Genomic DNA, 13216 nt, shown 5'->3' with positions numbered 1-13216 from the left:
TACTGATTGAAATCTCATCGTCCAGTATCACTTTTTCCCCTTTATTTGCATTTTAATCTTTGCAACTGTATTTTTTAGTTAATAACTTTATCACTTGTACTTAAATAACTTTTAGCAGTACTTTGTAATAAACTAACCTTTATCTTCTATAAGGTTAAAGCTTGTCCGTTGGGTTATTTTTAAAATGAATCATTCATAAATTAAAAAGAGGCCACACATACACACAAATTCTTAGCTCACAGGCTACTTTAAGGAAGCACCTCTTACATAGTCATGAGAACACAAATGGTAGTAGAAGTTAGAAACTCTCTCCTGCAAATGGCAACTGATACTAGATTAATTGTTAATTTTAAAACTGAGGTTTAGATTTTTGGACCAACAATATTAATGGATATAGGGCAAAGGCAGGTTTAGGAGTTAGGCCTCAGATTAACCATGATCTCACTGAATGGTGGAAAAGGCTTGAGGGGGTAAATGACCTTCTCCTGTTGCTATGTTCCCATTTTGTCCTTTTCACCATATTTAGCAGTAGAATGCAATCACTATCCTCAATTAACTTGTGTTCATTGTCCTATGTATAGGTTTGGTGAGTCCCAATAATGAAGATAAAATAGCTCTTTTGTGTAACCTGCAAATTGTGCTTAGCTCACCAGACAGCTCACAACTGCAGCACAAACTTTGTTTCTTACCAAATGTACAGACAGACACTAGGAATTTCCTTAATCCATAATAAGTAACTTCGTGTAAACTTGGCACTTTGCACAAATGCAATAAAACACAACTTAATCACATTTATTCCCAATTTTCCATCTTTGACTTAAGTGCAAGTTGTTGTTGATTTTCCTTGCTCTATTTGTCATTGAAGTCCAATCCAATTAGTTCAAAATTGTTTCCAATTGTCCAATAAAATTAAACTGGCCAATGAAGTAAAGGAGTTTTACATTTAAGACTTCATTATGTTCTACAATTTCAACAATTACTTAAAACTTAGAGCTGCTTCACTGACATCTCCAAGTTGTTGCTGCACATCATTTTGGATACCCTGTCAGGATTGCATGAAAATTATTGAAAGTCCCAGGTGCTCTGAGCTTGGTTGGTGCAATCAATACCAATCATTTCACAATTCATATGTTTAGCTTTGAATCTAGTGACTCAAAGGATCATTCTTTTCTTGGAGAGTTCAGTGGCTCCTAATAGCAGCTGGTGAGAATGACACTCTTTACTTTAACAATAAGAGATTCATCTTTTTGTACTGCAGCACCATTATGTAAACTCCCTATCAACAGTATGACTGTATCTTCATAATACAGACTGTAGCCTTTCAAGAGGCAAATTACCAACACCTTCTCAAGGACAATATATACCGCCCTTGTCACCAGCACCTACATCCCAAGGATGATTTTTTTTCAAAATGGTGCTGATGCCTGACAGACAAACTGAGTTCTCAGCCCTGCACTGCAACATGGTTTTTGTATTTCTGTCCTGCAAGGATATTTCCCTGTTAGAAACATAGAAACTAGGAGCAGGAGTAGGCCATTCGGCCCTTCGAGCCTGCTCCACCATTCATTATGATCATGGCTGATCACCCAACTCAATAGCCTGCTCCTGCTTTCTCCCCATATCCTTTGATCCCTTTCGCCCCAAGAGCTAGATCTAACTTCTTCTTGAAAACATATAATGTTTTGGTCTCAACTACTTTGAGACCAAACCACTGTGGTAGTGAATTCCACAGGCTCACCACTCTCTGGGTGAAGAAATTTCTCCTCATCTCAGTCCTAAATGGTCTACCCCATATCCTCAGACTGTGACCCCTGGTTCTGGACTCTCCCATCATCGGGAACATCCTTCCTGCATCTACCCTGTTAGAATTTTATAGGTTTCTATGAGATCCCCCTCATTCTTCTGAACTCCAGCGAATATAATCCTAATCGACTCAATCTCTCCTCATATGTCAGTCCCATCATCCCAGGAATCAGTCTGGTAAACCTTCGCTGCACTCCCTCTATAGCAAATACATCCTTCCTCAGATAAGGAGACCAAAACTGCACACAGTATTCCAGGTGTGGTCTCACCAAAGCCCTGTACAATTGCAGCAAGACATCCCTGTTCCTGTACTCGAATCCTCTGGCTATGAAGGCCAACATACCTTTTGCCTTCTTTACCACCTGCTGCACCTGCCTGCTTACCTTCAGCGACTGGTGTACGAGGACACCCAGGTCTCGTTGCACATTCCCCTCTCTCAATTTATAGCCATTCAGATAATAACCTGCATTCCTGTTTTTGCTACCAAAATGGATAACCTCACATTTATCCACATTATACTGCATCTGCCATGCATTTGCCCACTCACACAGCTTGTCCAAATCACACTGAAGCATCTCTGCATCCTCCTCACAGCTCACCCTCCCACCCAGCTTTGTTTCATCTGCAAATTTGGAGATATTACATTTAGTTCCCTCATCTAAATCATTAATATATATTGTGAATAACTGGGGTCCCAGCACCGATCCCTGCAGTACCCCACTAGTCACTGCCTGCCATTCAGAAAAAGACCCATTTATTCCTACTCTTTGTTTCCTGTCTGCCAACCAGTTTTCTATCCATCTCAATACACTACCCCCAATCCCATGTGCTTTAATTTTACACGCTAATTTCTTATGTGGGACTTTGTCGAAAGCCTTCTGAAAGTCCAAATAAACCACATCCACTGGCTCCCCCGCATCAACTCTACTAGTTACATCCTCGAAAAATTCCAGTAGATTTGTCAAGCATGATTTCCCTTTTGTAAATCCATGCTGACTCTGTCCGATTCTGACACTGTTTTCCACATGATCAGCTATTAAATCTTTTATAATGGACTCTAGAATTTTCCCCACTACCGACGTCAGGCTGACTGGTCTATAGTTCCCTGTTTTCTCTCTGTCTCCCTTTTTAAATAGTGGGGTTACATTAGCATGTTGTTTGAGAAGGTTCATAGCCAGAATATTAAATCAGTTTAATGTGATTGCAATCACTGCTCTTGAATTTGTCTCTTAAAGTGAACAGGTGAATCCAGAGCAACAGCTACTCCAGCAACTGCTGATTGAAACAATTCAGCAATAGAAACTCTTCAAATGAGCAAAGTTGCTGCACACTCAGGATTTACAAATTAATTTATGGAGGACAATGTCTGAAGGAAAAGATTTAAAACATGTAAAGAACTTTTTAATTAAACTTATGATTGTACAAAAGGTAGAATATGAATATTTCTGTGTCTTACATAGAGTGGAAAAGCCATCATCAACCTCATCAGCTGCATATTCAGACTGAGAACGGCCAAGACCAATTGAGTAACCCCTGTGCCTCCAGCTTCCCGAGCATGACGTCCTTTGACTGTTTAACTTCGAACCAACACCTATTAAAAGATTTAGAACACAATGAAGCAAAAGCAGTTAGCAAAATAACAACGTGTTTCAAAGCACTGAACATTTAAAGGGACAATAAGCCATTTGAAATCCATTGAAGAGTATCTTCACTTCCAAGTGGAAAGGAAACTTGTGTTAGGTGAACCTATGGAATATTACTGCTGCTGTGAACATTGCGGAGTGTGGATGGACCATTCAGGAGTGAAGAGTGATTACTGCACTAAAGTCCAGATCAGGATAGTCAGAAATGATCAGAAGTGGGTAATTCCTATTCAAAAAGGTCAGGATTTATCTCAATTCTGACCACTTCTAGTTTGAGAGTTTCTATTCATTCAATTCTGCTTTTTCTCACCCCATCATGACTCCCTCTTCCCCCTGTCTGCATTCACCTGACACCATTTTAAATATTGTATAATTGCACTGCACACTCACAGAAACATTAATTTCAAAGTTCCTAGACCTGGATAACATTGAAGCAGCACAGTGAGACCTAAAGGGTAGGGGCCCAATTTAGTTTCATTTTTAAAAGTACAAATACTGAAGTTATAGCTATATAATCAATTTGTGCACCTGAGTGGACATTGGGACAGAGATGTTAATCGTTATCAAGTTGTCAGATACACAGGGTTACCGCACTGTGCTGAAGGTACAAAGGGAATAGTTTCCTGAGGAAGTGCAGTGAAGGAACAAAATCTATAGTGCAGACACTATTAGTGTAAAATGGAGCGGGACAAAATATGACAAAATAAGAAGCTATTAATCCTGGATCTCAAAAGCTAACTTACAACACTCTGTAGAATGTAAAGCAGAATGAAAGGTAAGGAGTTCCACACTTTTGAGATCCTGAGAGATGAGTTAACATTAAAGAAGATGAGATGAGTCTTGATTTGAACACGATGAATATATAAAGAGGAAGAGGAGGTTGCAGAATGACACAGTTGGATATATTAGTACTGATAAAATAGAAAAATAGTAGACTGCAGTACTGTCTAATTTGACAATTCAGTAACAACTCTGCATATGTTGTGCATCTAGAGATAAACAAAATATCAAGTTTATTAAAATGAATCCATCCTAATACCTGTAATTTTCTCAATAATCCCAGGAAATGCACCCGGTCATAATGGATAATTGTTCAGTATTTGCTCAGCTATGTAACATCTCTTCAGGAACATTGGGGTCAGGTTGAGTATTCATTATTCTTGGTGGATTACTATATTATTCCTCTGTCTGTTGCTTCTGTTGTTGAACCTCTTAGTCAGCACTTTGCCAAAGCAGCTGTTGACAGCTTTTAGCAGGTATACAATTTCATTCCATTCTGCCATCCAAGATGGACAAACCTCCTTGTTCTAACTCCTGAGGAGTGGGAGGGTTTGTCAAGGTTTGAGTCTGCCTATCGCCAATAGTGGAGTGTTTCTAATATTGGTACATAAGAAAGTACAGGAGTGGGAATCTCCATCTGATCATTCACTCACCCTCAGAGAAAAGGACTGAACTTGTTATACGAGGGAGACAGAATGACATATTTTATTGTAATATTGTCCAAGATTGAAGTTTCAGTTGAAATTAACTCAAAGTAACTCACAACATGAAAGTACCTGTATTTGGATATGCGGTAATGTTTGGCAGATATCCGTTGTTGTCAAGATACATTGGTACAAAAGCTGTGTATTTGCTAATGATATTACATGCCTTGCTGGTGTGAATTGCATTCAGTTGGTATCTTCTTCCAGAACCTGCAAACAAAGGCAAAATAAAATGCACGTATTGGTTTTCTGATTGTTTAAGTGCTAGTAAGATCATTGTAAAGAATTATTTTTCCATCCACAAATACTTCCAGTTCCATTATGTAACATTAGTACAAAATAGAAAACTGATGGCTATCTATTTAAACATAAACTCTAGGTGTTGCAAGATCCACAGGGCAAATAGTACCCAGGTTACAATCCATCACAACTGGGCAACAGAAAGTGACAAACCGCACGAGTTTACTAAACAAACTGTATGGGGTTTTCAAAGTTGCATGTCAATTAAATGAAGCTGCTGTAGTTGGATGAATTCACCATGAAACTGTTGTAATAATATGGAATAGCCGTGTTGGGTGTTCTCCACTCTGTTGGAACATTCCTTGTTCATGAATTAGCTCTGATAGGGCTATCAGAAATAAAATTCACATCCATTATAAAAGAATCAGTGACCAGCTGAATATGGAAATTACATCTGAACTGCAAACATGAGGGCTGCTATGATTTATGTCATTCATTAAAAACATTTAAATCTCAATTTCCAGCCCAGGAAACTTCCAAACAGCTCTGTTAAAGGTAATGGTTGCACAAATTAGGGTTGCATTGATTATAGTTCACCAAATATTGTTAGATTCAGAAATAATACCAAAGGATTGCAAGGTAGCATGGTCTTATAAATAAGAACATCCACTGTCTAACAGGGAAGAACATCCATTGTCTGACAGGGGAAGAACATCCATTGTCTGACAGGGGAAGAACATCCATTGTCTGACAGGGGAAGAACATCCATTGTCTGACAGGGAAGAACATCCATTGTCTGACAGGGAAGAACATCCATTGTCTGACAGGGAAGAACATCCATTGTCTGACAGGGAAGAACATCCATTGTCTGACAGGGAAGAACATCCATTGTCTGACAGGGGAAGAATATCCATTGTCTGACAGGGAAGAACATCCATTGTCTGACAGGGAAGAACATCCATTGTCTGACAGGGAAGAACATCCATTGTCTGACAGGGAAGAACATCCATTGTCTGACAGGGACGAACATCCATTGTCTGACAGGGAAGAACATCCATTGTCTGACAGGGAAGAATATCCATTGTCTGACAGGGAAGAACATCCATTGTCTGACAGGGAAGAACATCCATTGTCTGACAGGGAAGTACATCCATTGTTTAACAGGGGAAGAAAGGACAAACAAAATAATTCCAGCCAGTGATTTTAATGGCATTGTGTGAAAATTGTTAGAATCTATAATCAAGAATAGAATGGCTACTCGGAAAAGAATAAATTGATTTTCTGAATGGTAGATGATGTCTAACTCAGCAGAGTTTGTTGACAGAATCACAGATTGTAGATAAAGAGGAACAATGCATTAGGTGCATGGATTATATAGATGGGCTTCAGAAAGCATTTGTGAAGGTCTTGCACAAGGTACTGCTAGCTCCAGAAAGAGGTATGGAATGGGATTCACAAACGTTGTGATGAAGAAACAAAGAATTAGGATAAAAGGGTAATTTTAGATTAGAGGGCAGTGACAACAGGTGTTTCGCAGGCCAGAGCTTTTATGCAATGTGCAATGTGAAGGTAAAAGGAAAAATAGTGCAATCAAAGAAAATATTAAAAAGAAATGCCTGAAGTCTGCAATAGGCCAATCAACATCTAAGGAAAAAGTGAAGTTACCATTTTTGATGTTATGGTTATTAATGGAAATTAGCTGTCTGTAATGATGCTGACCACTCGCTGTATTTGTACTTTCTGAATGTATCGAGTAGTCAGCTTCACACACACACTTTCTCCGGTAGGAGAAGGGGACAGGATATGATTGCGACAATGGAGAAACCCAAACCCAGTAGGGCCATTTCAATTCAGTGCTGAGTTCAAATAGACCCTATTTTCACTGAAGCAAGCTCCATTTCCCGCTGTGTGTGACTAACGATTTTTGAGAATAGATGTGAATGTTTATAAGAGGTGGATAAGGTATGTGAACCTGTCAAACTGTCAAGTTATTTAAAACCCTTGCTCTTTAAATTTTGAAAAAAACAGCCTGGTGTGTCTCTGAGTTGAAAAATATTGGTGCTTATAGTTTCAATAGCTGTTTGTTGGCAATGAGCCTAAGGGTTATTATTATCATTACTGATTGACTGCTTCCATAACCTAAGATAATCACAGCTCCAAGAATTTATTAATGGACTATCTTTCTTTGATGTGGGGCTATGAATATAAGGGATTAAATACATAAGGGGTTTTAAATGTATTGAATGGGCTTTTATAAATGAAAGTTTTTTTCTTTATATAGTGAAGTCTGAACTAGACACTTAGAACTTTGTTTTATTTCATATTAGCATGACTTTAGGTGTCTGCCCATGGCAGGTGAATGAGCAAAGGGTGATGAGATGTATAGGTTGGCATGAGTTTGCACTAAGTTGACAGAGGGGCTATAAGGGACCATGGGGAGTTGGCGGGTGGGGGGGGTGTTAAGTAGCCATGTAGGGTATGAGGGGTCATTGGGGTGAATGGAGGGGCATGAGTTTTCATGGATGAAACATAGGGAATGGATGGGGGGTTTAAGGGAGGTATAAGGGTTAGAAGGCCTAATTTTCAACCACATAACTGGGACAAAATCTAGAGCATCGAGGCAGGCCTTGTAACCAGCCCACCTCAGTACTCGGCAGCTCCTGTGGCTGCCTCTGACTGTTCCCAGTGGCAGGGGGCTTGACTCCAGGCACGGAGCATCCTCAGCTGTACAGGAGGCCCCAAAAGATGGGTGAGTGGTGTGAGGCTCGCTGGGGCCACTCTGGCAAGCCCCAGTGAAGGGGAGGGGTACGTAGGTGAGGATAGCGGGGGCAGGCTTTTCAATGGGGACAACATTTGCTGCTGCCAGGGCCCTCCATGAGCCACAGGATACCTGATCAGAAGGATTCCGCTCTGAGCCCACAGGGAGACCAACAGCGTTTACTGGGCATTCTCCCCACGCGGCATACTGCCTCTCTGCAACTGGTTAAATACCAGTGATAGTGGGAAGAAGCCCTTAGGAGGCCTTTACTTTGTTATTGGCCTCTGGGTGGGAATGTCCTCCTCAACCCTCCCACCCCTGATACAAAGGAGTCGGGAAGCTTGTGCACTCCACCTCCCACCTTCCTTCCCGATTCTACAGGCACTCAGCCTCTGCGGGGGGGGAATGACAGGGGAGAGTTAAATTCGGCTCTCACAATCACACACACTCTTCATCATACAGTATATATGCTCTCTATCACTGTCACGCATCACCAGGCACTCAGTTCAATATGTCCATCCTGATGAATTCTTACCATGTTCTATTTCACATTCTTTTTCAGCCATTTGTTCAAAATCTCGAATGATGGACTTAGCTGCCAAGTGATGAATTGTTTCATTCCACAAATGTTGCTGTTCAGCATCACAATTTGTATTGTGGTGAAGAAAGGATTGAAGATCAAATCCAACTTCCCACTGAATAACTTCACCACACACCAGCCCAGAAACAACTGCTCTGCAGTCAGACTTGCTGGCTGGGTCAACGCTCAATAACAGGTCCTGGAATTCGACATCAAGCATTGATGATCGATGGTGAAAATGTCCTGTAAAAACAGTCAGAATGATATTGAGTGTTAGCCATTTAATACAAGATTAAAATGCACATATATATCCAATATATAATGATCTGATAGTGCCAAGTTTCTGATAAGACCCCAATAATGAGATCAGGTGAGGTGAAGGTATTTAGAATAAAACAAAGTTAAGGCAATAAAACTTTGGGAAAGACGGAATGTAGGAATAGAGAGAAAAGGGAATGCAGGGTGAAAAGGGCAGTATTTAAATATGTTTTGTATTTTCAATTTAAAATTATTTCAATATTCACTGTGTGGATTGGTCTCTGCCGGGAATCGTAGCAAGTTGCATTTATGTAACACTTTACAGACAATTGGAAGAAGTTTCAGAACCTTTCAGCACGTTTAAGAGGAAGGTGAAGGTGATGGAGAGGCAGGAATGGTGACTTAGGCATCAGTCAACAAGAAGGCCACAGAAAGCAGGGAGCCATGGGAAGGTGAAGGAAGCTGAATAAAGGATTCCTAAGGACAGGAGAGCAATCACTGAACAAGCAGTCATAGTGGTGAAGTGGAGGGAGTCCTGGATGAGAAGATGGGTGAATAAAGCAATGGAGAGATTTTAAAATGTGTACACTGTAATACAGGGGGAAATGGACATTGAGTAGGGTGAGTGGGATGGGAATTTAAGATGAATGTAATGCATCAATGCAGCCTCTTGGTTGAATTCAATTTTGAATTAAGAGAGTTGATAATTGGAAGGTCAGCTTGAAAGGTATCGGAGGTCAGCCTCTGAGGTGATAAAGTTATCGACTATGGTTTGCGTAGCAGAAGGGGAAATGATGAATTCATGTGCACAATGTGCAGAAATGTAAGAAAGTGGTTTTAATAACAAAGCAGATGATTTGGGGGCAAGCAGGGGAGAAGATTCTGAGCTTGGTGTCAAAAAAAACACTATGGCTTTCCACTTCCTGATTCAGCTCAAGATGTGAATTGTTTCAGAGCCAGAAGCACAAAAGTATGGAGGACGCATCAAATTCCCTGATATTCAATCAGAAGAAGTTTGGATTATCCAAATCCTTATATCAGTCAGGCAGTTTGAAAATGTGGATCAATGGAGCAGGCAACAAGATACAGCTGGGCACCGCCAACAACATTTACATAGGATGAAATCGAATATACAACGTAGAAACAGAGGCTGCTTCTCTGCTTCTGGATAATCTCACCATTAGGGAAGGTGGTGTGGGTAGTGAAGTGGAAAGGACTCAAGAAGGACCTCAGGGGTACAGCAGAAGTGACCATGGCAACAGCAGGTAAGCATTGAATCTAGAGCGAGCTGCAGGAAAGAAACTTTGAAGGGCAGACAGCGGGTATGAAAGCTGCCAGAGTGGTCAAGATAGATGAATAGAACTAGGGAGTCTATTACAGAGAATGTCATCAAAGTCTTGCTAGTGGGAGCTAGACAAAAGCCATATTAAAGGAAATCAAAGAATAGCAAGGGAAGTAAGCCTAGATGAAAGGGGAAAGAAGTTTCAAATAGGTTGATAGTTGGAAAAAGTTAAGAGATTTAAGGTGGGTTCTTGAGCATTAGAGTAGTATGCTTTCAAGGAGATGTAGACAGTATGAGGTGAGATGCTGTGATGTCTCTTTGTTACAGCAGCAGATTCAAAGCACTATTATTATGCCTTAAATTGGTATTGAGCATTGTACAACTAATCCTGCAATGGAGCTGTCAAATTTGGGCAAAACACTCAAATTTATTTTCCATAAACTGAACAGGGTTTTCAGAGTTTGAGATTTGGGAAGGATTAAACATTAACAAATTACATTTATAGAGAGGAAATCTAGTCAATAGAGACCATATATACTCACTCCATTTTGGTTTATCATTGATAAAGAAATAATACCACACCAGACATCCCAATTACAGCTGCCAAATATGTACTGTAACCAATAACACAGACATCTATAATATCTATAATTGAATGAAATAGTTTGACCCATTGATTAATTTGAAACATTTTCAATGACCTGTGAGGTGAGTCCCAATTCAAAGAGAATCTTGGGCATTCAGGAATCAATATTTACGCATCAAAATCTCCAGTTTACCAGGTCATAATGTATACCCTCTACACCTTCAGAAACTGTCAGCAGTAACTAATTCTCACTTTATGTGAGCTGCTACCAATAAGAAATTCAATAAATAATCTAACAGTAGCAGAAACCCTGGCAGTAAAATTAGTGTCTTCATTGCAGCAGTATTTCTTTAAATACAGGATTCCTGATTATTCCTTCACCAAAGACTTTAACAGAATCAAAACTTCTCACTCTGGACAAAGCTACACAAAACTCTGTCCAAGTGTCAAAATATGCTCAGGAATATAAATACAAATTGTCAAGAGTCTGACCTTGTGACTTGTTTATAGTCATGGGGTGGAATTTCACAGTCCCATTGAGGCGGGGGTGGGGCTGTAAAATGCGACGAGCCATTCAAAATTCAGCAGGACCATAAAATCCCATCAGCATAAAATTCCGCCCTTGAAATCTGAAAGTCTAATTGGGAACTGTTCTCTCCTGAATTGAAAAGGCAGGTTTACATCTGATGGGCTCAATATTAGTTGAGAAATAAACACTCTGTTTCCTTGAAATCTGCTTATTATAATTTCAGCATCTGTCATCAAAGAAAACAGCTTCCTAACCAGCAATATTGTTGCATAACAAAGTCCTTGCTTAGGATTTAAGTTTTGTAGCAACATTATAACTGTTCCTTCCTGTGTTCTATGTTTGTGATGTGGCCTGCCTATTGGAGTTAGACTGGGTAGAGACTCGGAAGCAACGCTGATGTATTATTTTAAATCACTTGACAACTTTTCTGAAACCTTATCATTCAAATCTATCAAATTTTCATTTTTAGCACAAAGAATAGCTTTCAAATAATAAGCTGTATCAAATAATAGTCCCCACCACTTTGCCACACTTAACCAGTGTCTCATCTACCTCTCCCATTTCATTCCTACCATACAGGACTTGCCAGTCCATCCTTCCCATGCCATCTCCATCTCGGTCTTGCTACTCCCAACCTTCCCACCAATCCCATCCCATCCTTCTTGTAAATAATGTCTCCAGCTAGCCTAACTTTGTTTTTGGGTTTCTCTTACCTTCCATAAGCCCCCACCCCCGTCCTACCGCCACCACCAACCATTGGCAAACATGTGTGTCATCTAGTCTTCTCCGCAGTCCACACGCCTCTGTGTGCACCACCCACTAAGTAAACCCAACAGGTGTAATCCTTAAACTGGTCAATCAGAAGAGTCAAAAGCTGATTATTAGTATAGATAGTCAGAGCCTTTCATTATAATAGGCAGACAATGGACATTGAGAGCAGAAACCAGATGATCCAGCAATGTTACCACAAGCACCCACTGGACAATGGACTTCCAAAAGCTTTTAACACAACTTTGGTTACTGGAACAGAAAACTTTTGCAGGGTGTCTAGAGGTTGTTTCCCCAAATCTGTTTCACACAGTCACCTTTCCAGATCTCATACAGCCACGCCTCACACAGCCTTCCTTCCTTCTTTAAATATATTTCTCCCTTTTGATTTGTAAATCCCATTGTTTCCATTTGTCTTTGGTAGTTACTTTTCCCAGAATATCACAATCTTTCAAGTTATCATTATGGCAGCACTTTTGGGAAAATTCAGCGTAATAACCTTGCCTTGTTTATCACGCCAGTTTCCCACGTCCCTTTGAAAATCAAACAGGCAAATTCCATTCACACCGTGTCTACTGAGCTCACCCTAGCTTTATTCATCCCCATTTCAAACCCCCGTTTTACACCTCACTCCTTTGATAATTTAAACCTTGCAGTCTAATCATCTCTAGTTTAAGGTGCAATTGAATTTATTTATGAGAGGATTTATTACTTCAGCAAAGAAATCCCTGAAATCATCTACAACATTAACTGAAAAATCTATAATTCTGAACTGGGGATGAACCACTGACAACAGGAAGCCTGAAGTCCCAATCCTGATCTTGGGCTGCTCTTAACTAGACGAAGGGGCTTATGTTTACAATTGGCCCCTGAGCTAATGAGGGAGAAAAGCAGCTACAGGATTCACTCGATTGTTATAGTGCGCAAGGGTGGAAGTGAGGTCACAATTTGTTTGTTTGTGATGTACCCCAGAGTCAGCAATCATTCCTCAGGCTAACACAAAATAAATGCGGCCTTGTTGATAGTGAGGAAGAAAGATGTAGAGTGCAGAAGATATCAATGGACTGGTCAGGAGGGCACAAAAGTGGCAACTGGAATTCAATCCAAAGAAGTATGAGGTAATGTATTTGGGGAAATCCATAGGAAAATGAATTTACAATGAATGGTAGGATACTGAGGAGTACAGAGGGATCTGGGAGTACATGTCCACAGGTCTCTGAAGGTTGTAGGAAAGTAGATGAGATGGCTAAGAAGGTATGTGGGATACATTATTGGCTGAAGCATG

General features: G+C 40.2%; 1 protein-coding gene across 1 annotated transcript in view; it reads right to left on the bottom strand.

The window, feature by feature from the left end:
• The window catches only part of vwa5b1 (von Willebrand factor A domain containing 5B1), a 258318-nt gene that overhangs the window by 53790 nt on the left and 191312 nt on the right, over positions 1 to 13216 (bottom strand). The window contains 3 exon segments of the mRNA XM_078557677.1: positions 3275 to 3394; positions 5003 to 5140; positions 8464 to 8751. Of these exon segments, the coding sequence (XP_078413803.1) occupies positions 3275 to 3394; positions 5003 to 5140; positions 8464 to 8751 (546 nt within the window).

The sequence above is a fragment of the Cetorhinus maximus genome, chromosome 15, assembly GCF_964194155.1.
Source record: "Cetorhinus maximus chromosome 15, sCetMax3.hap1.1, whole genome shotgun sequence".
Classification (NCBI taxonomy): domain Eukaryota; kingdom Metazoa; phylum Chordata; class Chondrichthyes; order Lamniformes; family Cetorhinidae; genus Cetorhinus; species Cetorhinus maximus.
This window is presented reverse-complemented; position numbering and strand designations above follow the sequence as displayed.